At 44.5% G+C, this 21641-nt stretch overlaps 1 protein-coding gene across 1 annotated transcript in view; it reads left to right on the top strand.

Moving 5' to 3' along the window:
- Prox1 (prospero homeobox 1) overlaps positions 1-15517 on the top strand; it is a 52875-nt gene extending 37358 nt beyond the window's left edge. The window contains exon 7 of the mRNA XM_052737989.1: positions 10129-15517. Within this exon, the coding sequence (XP_052593949.1) occupies positions 10129-10314 (186 nt within the window). The 3' untranslated portion in view covers positions 10315-15517. The remainder of the gene's footprint in view (positions 1-10128) is intronic.
- The last annotated feature ends 6124 nt before the right edge of the window (positions 15518-21641 follow it).

Raw genomic sequence — 21641 nt, 5'->3', positions numbered from 1 at the left:
CACAATGAAACCTTTACTCACAGGAAATGCTTAATTTCCCAATCAAAGCAGGCAGGGCCGGTGTATTACCATCCACCCCAGCCTCTGTGTATGGCTTATTACCTCTATCCCCATCAGCTTGGGCAGCCTTAACAACGTCTGAGGAATGGTGAGATGTTGCAGGGTGAACCCGGGTAAGTCAAGCCCAGCTCCACCCCGCAAGAACAACCAGTGTGCCCACGGGATTAGCACACAAGGAAAGATGAACATTCGGCATCTAGAAATCTGGTAGACCTCAAGTCTGGCTTTGAACAGGAGTTGTCTAACTATGACCTGCATGCCAGGCCTGACAGTCTCTTTTGACAGCCCCTGGGCTAAGAATGGCTTTTGTATTTTCAAACAGTTGTAAGAAGGAAGCTTATGTATCCGAGAGCCACTCTTGGGGGCCACTTTCCTGACTAAAATCATGAAGTAGGCTGAGATCCCTCCCATTTCTGAAGCTACAGAATCGTATGGCGGTTTGGTGGAGTTGTCTTGGTCTAGCCTTTAGTAGCACAGTCTAACAGGTGGGCGGTCTCAGCAGAGTGTTTCCGGTGGTGTCTAATATCTCAGAATTCCATGCTGTGTTTCTGGAAGATGGATGGAGGTACCTGGTTTTAGTTTCGGATGCCTTTTCTTGCAGTTTGTTTTATTTTGTCAGTTCTAACTCGAACTCGCTCATTTGAGATATATGAAGAATTTGAGCAGGAAGAGAAATTTACACACACACCCCACCCTGCCTCCAGTAAATCACAAGTATGGTTTCCTATTGTATCACTTCAAGACTCCCATGCAGGAGCAAATGAAGTGGTTATTTCCAGTATATTCCAGGACTGAATTTCAGCCCCATAAAATCAGTGTGGAAAAACCTTTAAAGACATTTTCATTCTGCTCTCCGGCTGCTAGCACCAACTTTTCCAGGAGTACAAAAAGATGAGTTTATTATTTTCTTATCTGTCCACAGAGTTGACAGCAGGATGTGTACGTAGTTTAAAATGTATGCATGGATTATTAACAGGAAGAAATGACAGTAAGACGTGTTTTTTGTTACCCAGAAGTCACAGTTGCTTAAGATGCTATCCTCTAGGTTCCTGTTTCTGTGATGTTATTAACATCTTAAAGGTGTCCAAATTTTATACTGGAGCTCTGTATTTTCTAAGTACTTAAATTTTAGAAGGCAACTACACTTCAGATAAACAAAGAAAGTCCCGAGGTGTTTCTTGGCTATTGTGTGGAGATGTGCAGATGGAGGTGTGTGTGAGTCACAGCCCCGCCCTCACAGCAAGGTCCAGTTCCTCTGGTCCTTTTCCAGGGATCTTAGCCTCCCTCCTTGGTCTCCCTGTGACTGCTGCTTTCCCCAGTGGCCTCTGGTAGACTCTACAGGCTTTGCCATTGACAAAGGCCGGGGTGCTGTTGGAGCAGGTCACAGGTCTTGCCAGAAGCCCAGGGCAGATCATTGCTGTGGGAACACACTAAGGGACAGGCTTCCCTTTGGCCAGCTTTTCTAATCACCTTTGCAACTCTTTGCATGTAGCAGAGAGAAGCCTTGAGGCTCTAGGGTAAATCATCCCTCCTGTTCCTTTCTGGGGCCAGGGTCCCTTCCCTCAACCCCCAGAGCCCTCCCACATTAACATGTGATTGTCTGATGAGTGCAGAGTAGGAGCAGCTTCCACCAGCTGAACCCGCTGATCCGCAGCTCACTGGAGACACTGGCTTTGGGATTTTGGCAAGAAGGCCTATTGCCCATGGGGTCAGCATGAATAAAGATTTCTTTCTTCCTTTCCTTTTTAAAAGTCAAACATCAACTGAAACTCTTCCCAAGGCACCCTCTGCCCCCCTATTCTCTTTCTCCCTCTCTCTCTCTCTCTCTCTCTCCCTCTGTCTCTCTCTCTCTCTCTCTCTCTCTCTCTCTCTCTCTCTCTCTCTCTCTCACACACACACACACACACACACACACACACACACACACACACACTTCTCTTAACATTTCCTCACCTGAGAAAATTGACTCTGTGTAAAATTTGAACACCAAATATCCATCTTATCTTTTTGAAAGTGTATTTATCCAGCTTTGTAGTAGGACAGACAGACTGTTTGAAGGCCACATACTTTGCAAACCTTGGTTGCAACACGTTTGCCCCGTTTTGAAACTGTCTTTATCCAGCCGAGGAAAAGGAAAATCTATTTGACAAAGTGACACTCTGGCCAGTTTATCTTGTAATATGGCTTTAACTCACTGAGTCTATTGATTTTCTTAAATTAATGTTTACAGAATGCTACTGAATTTTGCTCAACAGAACATTGTTCTTTTGTAGCTTTGTTTTAAAATAAAAGGGGGTGGGGGAAGAGAAGGCACAGACCATTTACATCATGTGTTCTCTTGTTTAAACCAGGGAAACACAGGTTTTTCTCTGCGTGTGTTTTTAAAACACTTCCTGAGAGTATTTATTCTTCAGATGTTTAAGTAGCTAAATGTGCAGTTAGGAAATGGGTTCACTCTTGGGGCCCCACGTTACATGAGCATTAAATTAATTGAATCCTCCAAGGTGCCTGAAAGTTGAATGGCCCCTGCAGCACCGGAGGGAGTTTTCAGCCCACTCTTACTGGTTGTGACAATCTCCCTCTAGTCAGCAGTAACTCTGGAAGCCGCCCTCCTGCTGCACATGGGGAGAGTAGCCTAAGCACATTTACATGCTATTTGGCCCTTCGGTGAGAACGCTAAACTGGATGCCTTACTCTTAGACCACGGTGCTCAGGGTTAATATATACTTGGACTCTAAAGATGACTCCAAACTGGCCTTCCCAGGGCAGAGCATGCTTCCATTCAGCCACTAACACCACAGAAGGTGAGACTTTGAGTCCCAGTTATGAAGTGAGCAAAATAAAGCACACAGCATTTTTCTCCATTGGTTGACCCAGCCAATAACATCACCCAAGCAGGCCTCCTAAAAGTGTCCCTCAGAATCACGTTTTGCAAGTGTTCCTTAACCAGGGTGAGACACTTCACAGGAGTCAGGATTCTGTTTTAACGTGTCTGTCCACCATCTTACTTGGGCATGCTCTCTTGTGCCTTCCCACACACACGTGTTCCCTGAACAGAGACGCTATTGGGAGAGAATCCCAGGATGCACTGCTAGGGTCCTGCCCCTCCCAGTCTTCTGAAAGACCAGGGAGTCTGGGCTGTCCACACAGCATATATAGTGTATGCATGGCTGGCATCTTGTGACCATATCTCATCGTCCTGTGATTTATCATTTCCACACCTGGCAGGAGGTAGGGTGAGCAAGACAGAGGCAAGGAGCTGCAGTAATGTGTCTGTTCTGCTTCTCCACCTGACCATCTCTGTGAAGAGTAACTAACATCCGAGTTTGCCCATCTACGTCCACTCCATCTATGCAGTACAAGTCCCCAGCTTGCGTCACTGCTGTCAGGAGACAGGTTTCTCCTTGATCAATATTTACTTAACAAACAGCAGGGATGGGCGAGTTTGTTTAGAGGAATCATGTGCCCACCAGGGTGAATGGCTTGGAAAGAACTCCAGTGTTTGTCTCTTTCCTGGGACCTTTGTGTGCCAGGCATGCGCATGCGTGGGGTAGATAGCTGCCCTTTCTCTCCTGAACTCTTCCAAAGACATTCAGCAGTCATCTGGGAAATCCCTGCCATCTATGCTGGTGACAGTGTTCGTACTTGCAGAGTGTTCATGATGTGTATTTAGTTTTGAAAAACATTCTAGAGTCTGATTTTCTCTCCACACCTCTATGTGGGTTACACATTTTGGAAAGGGGCCCTAGGATTGATTAAGAGTACATGCATCTTGCCCTAAACCCTTCACAGAAGTAGAAGGGAAGAAACTGCACACAGAAACGATAAAAGTAGTTGAACAAGGCTCTATGTATGTGGAATAAATGTATGGAAACCTGTATATATTAAGCCCCTGCCCCCAAGAGGCTCTGCAGGTTTTCAGAGCTGCTTAGCCAGCCTGAGCCTCAGATATGTTTAGCTCTCCTCGGAACTCCGAACTCAGCAGTGCTGAAGTTGAGACGCTTTTCTTTCAACTTCACCGAAACAATTGTCTGCGGCTCCGGCCCCTGCCTTCAATGCAGGGTGACTTGGAGGCATCTGGGGCTGGTTTGAGGCGTTTTGTTTCAGTGAATGGGGAGGGGCTGGGGATGCTGGGGGGTGGGGGAGTTATTTATTTATTTATTTGATTTGGTGAGTCCCAGAGTTGTAAAAAGCTGTCTGAAATATTCATGCAGAGCGGTCTGAGAAGCCGGTTTCTGTTTTATTTACTGCACAGTAGAGCAGCCACAGAGGATTAGTTCTACAATACCCGTAACAAAAGCCCAACAGCTGATGCATGTGATGTTAGGAGGTGACAAAACAGTTAAAGTATGCTGCTGGCTACAGCAAGCCGTCAGCAGATGCAGACAAAAGGGCTGTGACAAGAATAACTCTCTCCAAGGCGAGCAGTGAAGAGTATCCAAAATGCCAGCACCCCTTTCTCCTTGACATTGTCTTCTCGCAGTCAGCATTTTATTGCCCTTTTATAGTATTAAAAAAAAAAAAAAGTGGAGAAGGAAGAAAAAAGGAAACCCACACACAAACTAATTCACCAAAATACATGGCAGGGCGCTCTTTCCCACCCCACAGCAGCCACTCCTGTCCATCCTTACACATCTTCCACTGTTATGTTGAAGTTTGAGGGGGAGAAACAGCTCAGAAGGTCTTCCTTACTAAGATCAGAATCTATTGACGGCTGCATCGGCCACTGGGCTGTGGTTCTCGGGAGGGGCTAGGGAGAGAGGCAATGCCTGGCTTGTTTTCTCGCCCTTTCAGTAAAGACGATCCCACTGGTGAGCTGAGGCCAGTGGACCAGTGTTTGAAGGGGATCAAGGGTGGAGACGTGTCCACGGGGACCTGAGCAAAGGGCAGGGTGACAGTCCCCTGCAAGAGGCCGATGAATGAGCTGGTGGATGCTTCCGAGGTGTGAAAATTCAGCTTCTCTGTCTCCAGAAAATAGGGGAGGCTGTCTTCTTTTCAACCTTTGTCATTCCCCTTCTATTCTCTGTGACTTTCATTCAGCTGCCAAGAGCGTTTGGCAAGGTTTGGGCCAGCGAGCACACTTCCAGTGACCGCTAACCTTGGTATGCCCTGACACTTATGATGAGTGTCTGCAGGACACAGAAGGCAGGCGGCCTGCTATGTCAGGCTTTCATTATGGACTGCAGAGACTAGGGACAGCCAGTTTAATAAAACAAATCATCCTTGAAGGTAAAGCAACTGGGAAGAGAAGGAGGAGGAAGACGGGAGGGGGATGTCTTTGCCACTCAATCCGATGAGACAGAGAGAGAGACAGAGAGAGAGAGAGAGAGAGAGAGAGAGAGAGAGAGAGGAGAGAACAGCAGCAACAGCAAAACATCCACCCACCCACCCTACTGCATGTGTGTGCTGCCCAGCTGTGGAGATGCGAACTCCTCCTCCTCTTCCCATCCTCCTGAAGTCCACAAGCCACAGGCTCACACTGATCAATAAGCAAGAGCAAATCTTTGGGATGGAATTGATAGATGCTCATTGGCCAACTCCCTTTGGAGTGACCAGTGTATTCAAGTACCTCATCACCAAAGTATTCTTTAAATGTCAAGGCAAGACCATTTGGGGTGAGGCTCCTAGGCCAGGATGCCTTTTTATCAAAGCAAAGTTTCCACTCTCCCCTCCTGAAGAACTCCTGGCCAAGCAGCTCCCACAATAGCCTCCTAGTTCTGCCAAAGACTTTGGAAGCCTTTTGTTTTTCCCCTGTGGCATGTCCAAAGGCCTGGCCTCCCCTCCCCCGCCCCCAGCAGCCTGCATTGTCTTGCATTCCAGTGACTTGATTGACTGTTGCACCTGATGCTGAGGAGAGAGACTCGAGGGTTCATTGTAGAGATTGTTGGGTTCTATTAAAAGAAACCTAGATAAGGGATTACTTGTCACTAAGGACTTTTCTGCAGATGTTTATTAGTGATTGTAAAGCCATTAGATGTGAGGAGGTGCACAAAATATGAGCAATATCGTGTTTCTAATCCTGAACCCTGATGCCCTCACCCCAAACCATCAGGAAGATGTAACCTTATTCTGGCAAATAAAGGTGGAGAAAGGTTCTTGTCAGAGAGCAGAGGCTCCCTGTTTTCGTGGGTGAGGTTTGTACCTGTGGGTGGAATCCCTAGGCACTCTCTCAGAATAGCAGTTGTTAACCCCCCACACTACCTCTGGAGCCACCAACAAAAGATGAGCTGCTCCATTATCAGAGGATCTCCAAGAAGCCTTTCACCCAGTACAGGCCTGTGTGCATACTGCCCAGAGCAGGCAATAAATTAGCAAGCTACTTCGTTTGTGCACAGGGAAGGCACCCAGTCTCAATAACCAGCCAGTAACTCACTCTCTTAGCCCATTTCTATTTACATTAAGGGCACAGGCTCCTTGGAGATGGTTTCCTGCTGTTATAGACACATAGCTTGTCGGGAGTTTGTTGCTTCATGTGAGTCAACCAGTCTTTAAGAAAGCAGTAAAGCCTGGTTGGGGTACAGGTTTGTCATCACAGTGCCCAGGAGGGAGGAGGCAGGAGGATCAGAAAGTCAAGGCCATCTTCTTGGACTACTTGCTGAGTTCAAGGCCAGCCAGAGCTATATGAAACCCTGTCTGAAAAAAAAAAAAGAAGGAGGGAGGAAGGAAGGAAGGAAGGAAGGAAGGAAGGAAGGAAGGAAGGAAGGAAAAAGAAAGAAAGAAAGAAAGAGAGAGAGAGAGAGAGAAAGAAAGAAAGAAAGAAAGAAAGAAAGAAAGAAAGAAAGAAAGAAAGAAAAAGAAAGAAAAACCAACAGCAGAAAAGCATCCAGAGGAGGTATCAGCATCCAACACATTTCTGTGGAAAGATGTCTTGGTTCACAATATTCACAAGCATCTTTTTTTTTTTTTTTTTTTTTTTTTTTTTTTTTTTTTTTTTGGTTTTTCGAGACAGGGTTTCTCTGTGTAGCTTTGCGCCTTTCCTGGAACTCGCTTTGGAGACCAGGCTGGCCTCGAACTCACAGAGATCCGCCTGGCTCTGCCTCCCGAGTGCTGGGATTAAAGGCGTGCGCCACCACCGCCCGGCTCACAAGCATCTTTTTCCCATGATTATTCCATCTCCATCTCCTGGGTTTTTTTTTTTTTTTTTTTTTTTTTTTTTTTTTTTTTTCATCTGTAAAATGATGGTTTCTGAGACCATGTTGCTCAAAATTACATCTCTTCATGAATTCGCTTCTTTTTGGTTTTGGTAGTGGTACTGAGGATCAAGGCCAGGACCTCACACAGGCTGGGCAAATACTGTGCCACCGAGCTGTACTCAGCCCTGGGCTTTCCTTTCCTCAAAGCACTGAGGGAGAATATCAGAAGATGACAGAGCGTTATGGGATAAAGCAGAGAGGGGAGGTCTTCTTGTTAATGACAACAGTGTTTGTGGAATAATTACAAAAGGCCTGCCGCAGAGCATGTAGGTGTAGGAAGAGAGATCCGGAAGACACTCAGCTCAGCTGCTCCTCAGCTGAAGACACTGATGATGAGGACACCGAGGAACAAGGAAGTGAGAAACCAGACATAATATACAAGCTGTCTCAGGGCAGCTGGCAGGATGACCTCAAGAAATTGATGTTTAAAACAGGAGAAGACCCACTAATCCAGCGGTTCTCAACCTATGGGACGTGATCCCAAGAAGAGCATGGGAAAAGACAGATATTTACATTATGATTAAGAACAGTAGTAAAATTACAGTTATGAAGTAGTGGTGGAAATAATTTTATGGTGGGGGTGGGGTCACCACAACATGAGGAACTGTACTAAAGGGTCACAACACTGGGAAGGTTGAGAACACTGCTCTAAGCTAAGTCTCATGGCCACTGAGACAGTGAGTACTGACGGGCATGGTCCCTGAAGTCCCACTGTCTTCCAGAAGTCCTTAAACTACCCTTTCTCCTCCAAGGCTTGTGCGGTTGTAGAGTTATTGAGACAGTTCTGCTCCTGACAGTTTCCACAAGGCCCTTCTCCTTGTCCCTGGCTGTGTGTGCATTGGGGGTGGGGGGGCCCTTGAAGTGGGTAGGACTTCTGGCTTACCCACTTCTTCTAGAGCTTATACCTGTGTGTCTCAGCTTCTCTCCCCTGCAGCTCTGGGTTTGTTGTTTGAGAAACACAGTTTTCCACAGAAGTTCTGTTGCCAACATCCAGTGAGAGCACACTGCTTTGCACCACTGATCTTTGTTCATGTAGCATTTGGCTGCAGACCTATGCCCCGGCCATGTGTCCATTCTCAGTCAGGCCCACTTGCTGTGACTTGTCATTGGGTGGGAACGCGATGCTCCCTCCAGGAAATCCACATTTGCAGGTGCTTCCGTGGGAATCTATGGGAGAGCTATGTGGGTTTTAGCAGACTGTTTGCCCAGCCAGGGAGAAGGGGCACTGCAGTGTTCTTCCAGTCAGCTCTGAGCTCTGTCCTGACAGGCCAGAGGAAACACCTTTGGGAGAGATCCATCAATACGCTCCTCTTTATTTCTGAGACAGGGTCTCAGTGTAGCCCTGGCTGGCCTGGAACTCACCGAGATCCAAGTGCTAGATGGGACTAAAGATGTGGGCCACTATAGCTGGCTCCTTTTCTTTTCTAGACTCCATGGTGGAACCATTCCATTTTTTTTTTTTTTTTCCTGGGAAGTTACTAGATTTCCCCAAAGAACAATTGACTTGCTATTGGAAGCAATGAGCTACTTTGTCCAATTTAAAATTTGAAATCCAGGGACATCCAGTGATTGTTTTAGTTTTCTGTGTCATCTATCATCCATATATATGTGTATATACATACATGATCCATGTACATGCCCATTGCGCTTGTTGGGAAAAGGCAAAGAGGAAGGTGTTGGACTTGTTCATAGGACAATAATATCTCCCTGTTGTTTCAGTAACTGACACTTCTGAACTGTGGTGAAGGTTTTTCCTGTTACGTCTGTGAGGACACGTGTGTCTACACATTCACTACCTTGCATTTATGTCCTCATACATCTGAGCTTAATGTAAAAATAAAATCTCACTAATGTGTACTGGGAAAATTACGACGTCATGTAATTGTTCTGTGAATCCATCATGCTGATGCCGGCGAGGATAGGCCATGCTTTACTGTGAGTTACTTCTAAAAAATACTAAGTGTTCTTTTCACAGTCAAGAGGTCAGACTATTCAATCAACAAGTAAGAGAAGACAGCCAGCTAACTCACATACATTAATTGCTATGGAAACAAAGGCTTGACAAATAGAAATTCGGAAAAGATTATTTGGGGAATGATAATCTTGGAATGACCTTGAGTGACTCCTTTTGATCTCTCCTTGCCTCAGTTTTCTTGTTGTATAATTGAGATAGCATCTTACACAGGGGTTGGAAGAATGGAATGGCATTCAGTATGTAATGTAACATGGTCCCCGACACAGTTAACATTCAGTAAGTATTAGTTTTTCTAACAGTGATCAGTTACACAAATCACTGTCTAAGGAACAATTCTAATGTCCAAACAAAATGTAGTAATTTGGGGTTTGGCTTAAATTCCACATCTTAGGACTTTGTGTTGTGGTCTTACCCCTTTATAGTACTGACTACAGAATTTCTTCTTCGAAGATAGGAATTTAGTTTACATAGATGCCCAGCATTTATTATTCAATTCTGAGAACACATTTTTTTTTTCTCTCATAATGGAAGTCAAAAGAATAGAGGGGTCAAATTCTGGAAAAGGAGTTGGCAAGCTTCTTCTAGAATGATCTGCTTGTCCACATGAGGATGTGGGTCTCCTTTCTCTACAGTGGTGGTCACAGTGAAACCCTGGTGCTGGCGGCCTGCGTGTATCCTCTCCATGAGTCTCTCCTGAGATCCGTGAAGCAGCCACCGTCCATCACAAAGCTGCTATATATAACAACTCTACAGAAGAGAATAGAGACTGGCCATTTTTAGAAAATGCAGGTGCCGTCTAAAGCCCCCTCTGAGAGCATGGAGTTAGCTCAGTTTCCTTTGAAGAACTGCAGACTTGAAACTGAAAACTTTATTAATACCATTGTCTCCTTGTATCAGCAGGTTCCAGAGAGATTCCTGGAAGTTGCACAGATCACATTACGGGAGTTTTTCAATGCCATCATCGCAGGCAAAGATGTTGACCCTTCCTGGAAGAAGGCCATCTACAAGGTCATCTGCAAGCTGGATAGTGAAGTTCCTGAGATTTTCAAATCCCCGAACTGCCTACAAGAACTCCTTCATGAGTAGAGATTGCAACACTCTTGAATGTATGAATAGAAGTCCCCCTTGGATGTCCAACTTCTGTGTGTCTAGATTTTTATTTCATACATATGTGTGGGGGAGGCATGGGTGTGTTGTGATATCAGCTGGTGGTTTCTGCTCATCCCCTCTGGGTTCTTTTTATTTTCCCCACTACAGGGGGATGGGTATTTTCCTTTTTCGCCTTTAGTTACTTTTGCCCAAGGCCCTTAATATTTGGAGACTTGAGGTAGGGTTGATTTTCAGGAAAAGGGAATGTCAGCCTGTGTAAAGTCTGCAAGAGTCAAGGACGCTCTGCTCGTCTGGAAGCCTATTGTAAATGGTGGCCAGCAGAGTGAGCCCTGACTGGGACACAGCACACACCTGGACCCCGTGCTGTGTTTGTTTCTAGGGTTAAGAAGTTCTGAAAGAACCCAAGGAAAGCACTTCACACACTGGAATACCTTGTTTGATTTGAGCCCCATAAGTAACTTTTCCTTACATGTTTAAACCAATGCCAGCGGCAGCTGGGTAGCTCACATCTCAAAAGTACCCTCAAAGGACAGTTTTTTTAGAACATTCATCACCAAACCTTTTCTAAGAGAAAAGGCATACACCCCCAGACTAAATTTGGTACAAAACCAATTCTCTCAAGATGAGACTGGGAAATCCGTACAGGTTGACCTGCTGTCCCTGTAAACTTTATAACAGGCTCTTGGTGAGATGTGTGCTCAGAGGTGTCGACTTAGGGAAAACCCTGTGTTTTGTCTTCATTTCCTATTTATTTTGCTTCAGATATTAAAAGGCATGTACCTTTCAAATGTATCCTTTGCTCGACTTTATATGCTTAGCATTGCTGTTGCTGTTTAACCCTTTGTGTTCCCCTAAAACACTAATTTCTGGATACCTTTCTACAGTAAGGAATTAAGAAATCCCACTGGCCATGACATCCTTGCCCACTCTTGGAGCATGTTGACAACTGCTAGTGTACCTGACCTTCATGTCCTGTGAGGACACCACCCAGGAATGGCTCATTTACATATGGGTATGCAAGGGTGGCAGTCTCTCTCTTCACTTTGGGTATAATATCTTAAAGCCACTAATGATGTCTCTTCTACTTCAGAAGCTAATATTGACCAATGTGTGAGAAGAGTACAATAGGTTAGTTTGGGGTTACCCAAGAAGACACAATTCCAGCAGACTGAGAAAGCTAGCTGCTATTTTACTCATTCTCCAATGGCTCTTCCCCTCATCCTGTATTTTGATGATGTACCATGTCCTATGCTTGCATTTAAAATGCTGAATATCATTCACACTTGTTTTCTTGGCTGGAATTTTGTGTCCAGATGCAGTAAACAGCACTGTCCACTCTAATAGTGTGGTCCAGGCCCCTTCTTCCCCTTAGATAATTTGATAAACACACTCTAAAAACAACGCAGTAACAGATCTAGTATTTAAAACATAAGGAACAGAAATGCTATTTTTTCATTAATTTTTTAAAAATAAAAATCAGCATTTGACTTTGGAGGATGCAGGTCAGCCCTTGTGCCTGTCTAGCTGGCTGGATCACTGTAATTCAACATCATTTATAAATTCTGCTGATGGACAGGAATGTATGAACACAATTATTGTCAGCACAAAGCCTTAAAACCTGCTGACTTTAAGCTGCACAGTGCAGCCCTGCGAGGCCCGGCATCTTCCGGGAGGCTAGAGGCCCTAGTGAGGAGAACAGAACATGGAAAAGCATGGTCAACACCATTCATTCACTACAATGGCGTCTCCTAGTGTCCACACACTCTGACATGCATATAGAATTGTTAGAGTATATTCGTTATTTTTCTAGGTGTCTCTAAAACAAAAAGCCCAGGTAACCATACCACTGAAATAAATGCTAAAAATCAAACAACAGAATCAGGAACCTAGCCAGTACAAAGTATGGAAGTCTTTGACATGCTTTGTCTGGAAGGTTCCTGCAAGGGTCCAGCAGGGTTCTGGCTGTTCTGAGTCATATGCCAATCAGATCCCCACCATGTCACCTTTTGCAAGGTCAAAGGCAAAGCTGCAGTGTAGGCACCTGGGTAGACAGATTGCTAGGTATCTTCACAATCTGAGGCAAATGAATACTGATTCAAGACTTACTTGGATTTTTAAAATACTGGTTTCCCCCACCTTCCTAATTGAAATAGACAAATTTAGCAAAAAGCAAAAAAAAAAAAAAAAGTGTGTTTTCTACTGAATGTCAGTGCCCTTATGTACCTAGAATCTCCCCACAGTGTTCACTATGGCTGGAGACGATTTCACACTGTCAGCCTTGAGGATGGACTCAGCTCTATGGTGGAAGCAGGTCTCCATGGCTTTTCATTGAGGTGGTTGCTCCCATGCATACAGCCATTGGACCATGTGTCTCCCAGTACAGGGGGAAAATGTCACAAGCCTGTCTCTCGATGCTCCTATCAAGCAGTTAGTTTTTAAATAAAACAACAACAACAAAAACACCTACTACCTTTCAAATCTTAGCTCAGCTCTCACCAAGTGAAAACTGCTTTGTGCACAGGAGAAAGTTAACTTTTCACAGTGGGAGAGTGGGGACCAGCTCCTCTAAAGTCTGTTGCAATGCCATATCGCCACTTCCTTCATGCGAACCCTCTATTGTTTTTGTGCGTGCACTCAAGGTGATAGTCTGTGCCTAGATCTTAATGCACCAGCGTGGGGGTTTTTAAAAATCCTTCAAAATACCACTTCTTTCCCCACAAGTACAGCTGTTCTTGTGCCTTCTGTGGCTTTCGGTTTCATCTCTTTTCACTTTCTTTCCAATGAGTACAGCTGCAATAAACACTAGATTTTTTTTTTTCTGGCTGTTTGACATAATGTTGATAGCTATGCATATTTTGTGTCTTTTTAAAAACAAAGCGGGAGAATAATGTTTTTGAAGAAGAGAAATTTTTAGAACAGTTTGATACACCGCAAATTATTTTTCCCTCGATTGTTTGAGCAGCATTCGAGTTTTGGAGATTCTTGTAGAAGCCAATTTTTTTGTAACTGTGGTGTAACTCTTGTGTTTTCTTAGCCTAATGAGAAGCACTATAGAAGCAATATTTCATACCATGTGCAATGTGTGTGCAGAGGTGTGGGTGTGAACACACAGGCACACACATGTAAAAATATACATATGTATGCGTGTGAAGTGGAAAGCTTGCCTTTTCTTATCTAGACTTAAGAACTTATTTTAGGCATTTGTTATGTTTTGTGAGAAGAATGTTCTATTTGCAACAACACAACATTTACTTCTTACCGTCTCTCTGGCTGTTCAATGGAGATGTTTTGCATTAAATGGTAAAAATATGTGGAAGATGTTAGGATGTAGTAATTATTTCAGTAAATGTTCACCCCCATACTCCTGAAGTTTGCTTTGTGCCTCCGAGTATTACTTAATTGAAGTGTTTTATGTTTGAAGAATCCTTGTTAAGTGCTAGGAATATGGGTGAATATCATTTAAAAAAATTAAAAACATCAAAACAGAAACACTAAAGCAAAGGGGAACTTTTATAAGGAAATGTAAATATTTCACCTCATGGCCGTTGTTACGTAAGACATGAGATTTTAATATATCTACAGTGTCACAGAATCTGTTGAATTCATTAGGGACACTACAGTGACTGTACAGGCAGTTGAAAGCATTCTCAAAAATCCTGTTCTCTACTTGCAAAAGATAACAGTCTCTATCAGATGTCAAGGGCAAGGGTAATGTCGTCTCTGTAAATCTATGACATTTCTTTTCTGTGTACATGAAGACATTTAGTAAGTAATCCCCTACATCCCCACACACATGCAGGTTAGTAGTGACTACTTAGTTAAAAAGTTTTGGGGGGAGTTAAACATAGACTGCTCCCCAAAAGCGACCATAAATTAACTAAAGAGTGGTTTACAGATATCCCCCAGAGCAGCAGTGTGTAAGGACGTGAACAATCTTTGCTGTGTATATTCTAGAATATTCATTGGTGTGAACAGCACAACCATTTCCTCCTGGTGTAAGCTCTGTGTCTGCAGATGACAGCTCTGTTTTCAAAGGCTCCCCTTGGAACACGTGATGGTTGGTGTGTGTCACCGCATCGCACTTCCGTGTTAGACGTAAGGAAGCGAAGCTTTGCCCCTGTAGAGCTGTTGGTTTTAAACCATCTAAAAAAACCCGAAAACTACAAAGCTCATCCTCAGAGCTGGAATCCAAACTGGTGTTTAATCTCCGCATCCTTTTGAATGGTCCTTCTAAGACTATGTGGAAGCATGTGGACTTTGAGTCTTCTCGGCTGAGCTCTCCTCTCAGATCAGACACCCCCCTAATGTGCACACACGTGAACAGGCAGGCAAACGGTTGTTCTGTCTTTGTGAAAATGGATTCACTAAATATTTTTTTAATAACAAATTCCTCTGCATATGAGGGAATAAACCATTTTAAAGTTGTATATTGCCACTTCAAATTTAGACTTAGGAAAAATGATGTATTTGGAGTTGGTCTCAGCTGCCTAGAAGAGTCAAAGGTCACAGCTTCCCCCAACATTGTCCCAGCCATTTCTCATATGTATATAGTATAAACCGTGACAAACACTGCCTTTATATGATTTAGCAATATGTTGTAAATAGCATTATGAAGCTCTTTTTTTGTAATAAAGACCCTTTGATTTGAATATAGTACAATAACTGAACTGATAAAGTCAATTTTGATTTTTTTTTTAGCTAGAGGCAATTTCAATTGTGCATTTTGTTATTGTCTATTGTTCTGAAGACTGCATAATTTATTGGTTTAATTTATCCTAATTTATTTGATGAAGGTGTACAATTTTGTATTACCAAGGATGTACTGTAATATTAATTGATAGGATAAAAACAGTGAGACTCCCTGTCCATATTCAAAAGAAAACAAAAAGGTGCCGTAGACAATTGATTTTAAAGTAAAAAGTAAAACAGTTGAGTTTGGCAGCTACAAAATTTTAAAACAAGGAAACAATAAAGGACAATGTTGTCGTGGGGAGGGCGGGGAGGGTTTCCGTTGTGTGTTCTAAGCTTTTCTATCTTCTCCGAACTTGGACCGTTTGCTTTGTACCACTAAAGGGTGCAGTAGTCGACTGCCTTGTGTGCCTTCCATCCTCTCCTAAACTGAATGTATGTGCAGTATATATGCAAGCTTGTGCAAAATAAAATATACATTACAAGCTCAGGTCATTGGAGTTTTTTTCTGAAAATGCATGACATTTTGTTTTTGGACCTATGAGGCTTCCGGCTAGTCTCACTAGTCTCCCTCCATTACTTCTCTTACTCGTGTAACCCACCATGCCTCCAGACCAGGCCTGGAACTCTCCTTGCTGTGTCAGGAGGCTTGCTGTAACGGCCTGCTTCCTTTGTAGAACCTCTCACTCAGATTTAACTTCCATACCCCTCAACTTGAGGCAAGAGAACAAGTAGGATTCCTGGGTAAAACGCTTGCTGTATGAGTGACAGGATCTGAGCTTGGATGCCCAGAACCCACCTAAAGCCACGTGTAGGAGCAGGAGTCGGTAATCCCAGCACTCTTGCACTGAAATATGGAAGGGTGAAGGCAGGAGACCCTGGGAAGCTAGTTATCCAGCTTGCCTGAGGATGAAGACCAGCTAGTCTTGGGGTACACCAATCAGATAGCCTGAGGATGAAGACCAGCTAGTCTTGGGGTACATAGACCAGATAACCTAGGGAACACAGACCATCTATCTAGTCTTGGGATTAACAGACCAGATAGCCCGAGACACACAGACCAGCTAGTCTTGGGGTACCCTGAGGCAAACAAGACCCAGTCTCAAACAAAATGAAAAATAAGGACCTACAGCCAAGGTTGTCCTTTGACCTCTATATGTGTATGCATACTCACACACATGAACACACACACACACACACACACACACACACACACACACACACACAAAGATTTCTGAAAGTTGTAGTGCATAGAAACCTTTAAGTTGGCAATTGCTACTGTTAAACCTGAGAATCACCAGGTCAAAGACCAGTTCCACAATTATCTAATTAAAACAAGTTTTATTTGGTACTAGCCAGGAAGATGAATACTGGCCAGGTCTACACCTCCTGGGATTCCCAGAGAAATGGCCCCAATTTTAGGTCAGTTGGGTGCTTGCAAAAGCAAACCCCCACAAGGCTATGGTACTTCCTGCCTTTGTCCAATCGGGGGTAAACATACATCCTGACATATTTCCTGCCTACATATCTTCTGCCTACATGTAATCAAGCACATTGAGGCAACCAACCTTTTTACTGAAGTAAAAACACGTGACTTGTTATCTCACAAGACCCACAGCCCCCAGCATTCCAAGAAGTTATCTGTCCTTGGGCAAGTGGGGCTTACAAGTTAATTTTAGCCCTTGCACTACTGCCAGTCAGAAAGAGAAAAGATGCTCCTCAGATTCCCATAGTAACAACTCACTCAAGCATGGGGCTCATGTGCTTATGTGGTTCCCATTGTTAGACCCAGAAGTAGGAGAAACTTCAACATCTCCCTAAAATGTTCCTTCAGACATTATTGGCGGTGTGTTTCCAACTGCAGTGTGTGATGTAGGGCTTTAGAAAACAGCATTTGTTTCTTTTGCTTCTTTTTTTAAAAAATAGCATTATACACTTGTTTGGCTTGGATACAGTTTGAGGATGCTCCCCAAAGTTTCAAATGCCAGAAGGCTGGTCCCCAGTATGGCAGTAAGAAGAGGGAGACGAATCTTTGATGGGATGCAATATAAGGCAAGCAGGTCGTGGGGTTGGGGTGGAGAACCTTCGTCATGGGAAGGGCTCAGTGCAGCTCTTTCGGGGCTCTGGTAAGTTCCCCCAAGAACAAGTTAGCTTCAAAGGGGCAAGCTTGGGCGCTGACTTCCTGTCCTACCTTATAAGGAAGTGCTCTTCCTCCCCATCCTGTTCTCCACTTACAATGAAGGCTTTGCTGGGATGGACCAGTGGATGGAACTACCCAATTTGGTCAAAAGTATGGATTGAATAAACCACTTTTTATCTTAACAAAATGTCTGGCCTCTGGTATTTTGCTATAACAACTAAAAGTGGCCTGGATCTTTTTCTTTTTCTTTTTTTTTTTTTTTTTTTAGAATAGGAAGAATTAGCCTGAGGCGGACCAGCATCTTCCATTCCTCACACTTGCTCTGCCCTGTCTCTGGTCACTACTGCAGACTGCTTCCACCCTCTGGTCTCTTACTTACACTTCAGGAAGAGCGCTTCACGCATTGGTGCAATTAGACAGTGTTGCCTCGAGTCAGTGTGATGCTGAAACTTTATCAAATAACGATAGCGGTTTTCTCCTTTGGGTTCTTTCCTGACAGCACAAAGTTAAATTATAGTTTCCCTAGCTAAAGTGCACAAAGTGGCAAGCCTTCGTCTCTCTATGCCAAAATATTTATTCCCAGAGTAGAGCCAATAGAATCCCCCCATTTCCCACCCACTCTTCTTAGAAAGGAGAAAGCTCACAGTCGTATAGCAAGCTTTCGTTTCCATGCACGGAGCTGTCCGGATAATCCACAGTTGCCCAAGTAAATGAGAACAGGCAGAAATGTTTATTGGCAAGAGAGTCAATTAAAACAATGCTTCTGGGGCTAGAGATGGTTCAGCAGTTGAGAGCACTTACTGCTCTCACAGAGGACCTGCGTTCCGTTCCAAGCACCCATGTTGGATGATGCACAACCTCCTGTAATTACAACTCCAAGATATCTGATGCTCCCCCTTCTGGCTTCTGAAGGTTCTGCAAGTACATGGTATACATACAACACAAGCACACACACATAATTAAAAACAATAAAAATAAATCTAAAAACCTGGTTTCAAAGTTTTCCTTTGGTGACTAAATTATCTGCTGGCATTGTTCTAGAATCCAATAGACCACCGTTCCCAGTCCTGATATAGCCCTCTAGACCCAAACTTCACTGCACACGATTCTCGAGGGATACTCATACCTGATTCCTACTGGAAACAAACACTTCACAAGCTAGCAAAAAGTACAGTTTATTCATTTTACCTTTTAATCAACAACTTACAAGTTTCCCATGCAAGTGTTTCCAACTCACACATGGCCAAGGATGTCTACAACTGATGCCCAACACAAACCCTAAACTCAGCTTAAACATTATGAGATTTTTTTTTTTTTTGGTGATTTATTTTTTTTTTGTAACTTGTTCTCAAGTGTGAACTGTACAGTTGACAATGATTCGTGGTGATGTCAAAAGGTTGGACACGCCTTCAAGCTAGCAACGAAAAGTCCACCTATGTTTATAGAGAATTTACCAACATGCATCTGAGCAGGAAACAGATACCCCAAATCAGAGTCGCAGGGACATATCTAACCACACATGCCTGTGCTCATGTGTGGAAACTGATTTTACACAGATACGTACGACCACATTCAGGTATTTGAATGACAGCAGGGGGGAGACAAAGGGACAAGGGGACACAGGGACACAGGGTGAAGAAGGCAGAAGATACAGCCAAGGTCCATCTCATCCTAGAAGTAAGTTTTCTCATGATGCCCAGCACTGTGCCTGATGAATATAGACCAGTTGTTTTTTTTTTAAGGTGCTTTGAAGTATTTGATAATCCAAAGAAAATATTTGCCATGCATTAGGGTCTACAGACATTCTGTTTCTTGGAGGGAGAGTCTCCCTAGGGAAGTAGCCCGGGTTGTCCTTGAACTCACAACTCTCCTGGCTCAAGCCTTCCCAGTGTCTGGGACTCCATGTGTGCTGTGAGCCATCACACTCGGAGTCATAAAATGCAAGGGAAGCATGCATAAAAGAAAAAAAGTCGGTAGTCTCAGAAAAAAAGCTGGTAACTATGAGAATTATGAAAGACACAAAAGAAATAAATGCCACCCTGTCGTCACCAGGAGGGAGGAGTGCCCTGGGCTGAAAACCCAGTGGTTGCTTTTGAAATGAAAATTCAATTTGAGGGAAGTCCTGCCTGCGTTCGCTCAGTTCCAACCCTTCAGTGTCCCAGGAGAGCTAAGTGGACCTTCAAGGCTAGAGAGGCGGTTAGAGTCCCCTCCTGCAGCCAGTGTGCAGGCTTCCACCAAAGCACTCCTAAGCACAGAAAGAAAACAGCAAACAAACAACCAACCAAAACGTTTTTCTTTACGATGCTTTTGTTTCCCATCAGAGATTTAGGTCAAAGAGCAAGCAAGGCAAGAACAAACTTCTGAAGGTGGCCAAGTGTGACTAGACCCGTCCTTATGTGTGACCGTCTTCTCTTCACTAAGCACCTTGACCCACTGCCAAGCACAGGGGGGGGGAGGGCGCTTGTGTTTCCTGCCCCTCCCCCCTCCACAGGGACGACAGGCTGTTTAGGGAAGCAAGAGTTAAGATTTCAAGGACTCTGCTTCTCTTGCCGTCAGTCGACTGCTGGAGTAATGTGAGATGCGCGCGCATAAAGGCTTGCTGTCTCCACGTTAGGTCTGAAGCCTCCTGGCTGAGCGGCAAGGAACTAGATAGGCTTTCCCCACCCACTCAAGGCCTGGTCTCCGTGTGGTAGTGCATTGGGCTGCCCCTCGTACCTTGCCCAGCCTTGGCCTCCAGCTTTCCTTCCTAACCCCTCTGGGAACCGATTTCCTGTCTCCAGTCATGGACTCCCAACTCATGTATAAGACCTCTCAGGAGAAGACCCCCTTCTCCACCAGTCAGAAACAACGATTAGCATCAAAGAAGTGTGTGTGTGTGTGTGTGTGTGTGTGTGTGTGTGTGTGTGTGTGTGTGTGGTAGATTCACACATGTGTGTGCACAGGTCAGAGGAAGAACGACATCAGCTGTCCTGCTTTGCTCACCCTCTACCTTTACTCCCTTGAGTCAGGGTCTCTCCCTGAACCTGGAGCAAGGATGGGGCCAGCAAGGCCCTGGGTTTACAGACGCATAGTGAACATCACCACAGCAGGCTGTTCGCTAGGCTGCTGGATGGGGACTCAAGTCATCACCCTTGTGCAGCGAGAACTCTTACTCACAGAGCCATCTCTCCAGCCCCAGCATTAGAGACAATCCAAGTCTGAGGGGATTGTTCCATAACTCTGGAGCAATGTGGTACTGCTTCCGGGACTCCCAGGTCAAAACCTTCTAACAGGAACATTTTCATTATCGCACCGTAGGAACTTAAAAAGTTCTCTGGTAAAGCACTTATCTGCTCAAAATAATGACCTCCTGGATAGAACAAAAGAGCTCTGTGTAAAGACGTGTACATTAGGGCTGACAAGACGGTTCAGAGGGGGAAGGAGCTTGCTGCCAAGCATGATGACCTATAGAATATAGAAAGTTCTATTGCTAAAACCCACATGGCAGAAGGAAAGACTCCACTCCACCCCACCCCCAACACACACACACAGGCAGTCCGCTGACCTGCGCTGATACATCATGGCACACATAAACACACACACAATAAATAATAAATGTAATAAATTTTAGTATGCACATGAAATTCAACAAGTAGGTCATGTGGAACTACCTTTTAAAGTGGGATTTGTCTACTAAGCAATGACGGCCCAGCACTCACTGGGTCACATGAGAGATCTTTTGTGATGAGTGTGAAAATTAAACCACACAGTAGCATGTGGATTCTATCAAACCTTCCAAAGAGAGATTATGTCATAGACACAGCGCGGGCCTGGCAGAGAACTCCTGCAAACCCCAGTTAGCTAACGCTCCTTCCCTCACAGTAGCTCTTCTCATCTTGCCAATGCATGTTAAGTTGTGACTAAGAACGACACCCTAACCCACCCCAACTTCCAGGACACTCGGACTTTGAGGAACACGGAGGATGCAGGGATCCACAGCCTTGGTCCCCCTGGAGCCTCTTCCTGAGCTCAGAACTGTAGCTGTCTGGCCGCCCCCGCAGCGTGGGTCAGCCCTGAAGTGGGACAGCTTAGAGAGATCCAGGCAACATCGCACACTGAAACAGAATGCGTGGGAGCCTTACCCTGGCAGAGGGAAGGGTGTTGTTTGCAAAGCCCCCTGCGGGGCTGCCCAGGTGCAGTGACAGGCTCAGGAGACCTTTGGCAGCTACCCTGGAAAAAATGCCTGCGTCTTTGCAAATAAATCCTGTGAGTGTAGAAAGACTGGGTTTGCCTGGTGTTTGTAGAAACAATACCAAGTGCTTTACTGGTGTTGGAAACAGCTTAATGAGAGGAGCCCGAGGTCCTAGCATCTACAGGATGGATGTCTTGTCCTTGTTGTGACTTTTGACCTGTTGGGAAACTAGTCCCCAAAACCAATGTTCTTATTTCCAGTTATTTACAACTGGAAAGTCTTTGGTAATCATTTAAAAGAAAA

The sequence above is a fragment of the Peromyscus californicus genome, unplaced genomic scaffold (assembly GCF_007827085.1).
Source record: "Peromyscus californicus insignis strain IS unplaced genomic scaffold, ASM782708v3 Scaffold_14__1_contigs__length_90479793_seg_2, whole genome shotgun sequence".
Taxonomy (NCBI): Eukaryota; Metazoa; Chordata; class Mammalia; order Rodentia; family Cricetidae; genus Peromyscus; species Peromyscus californicus.
Note: the sequence above shows the minus strand (reverse complement) of the source record. Positions and strands in the feature narration are given on the sequence as shown.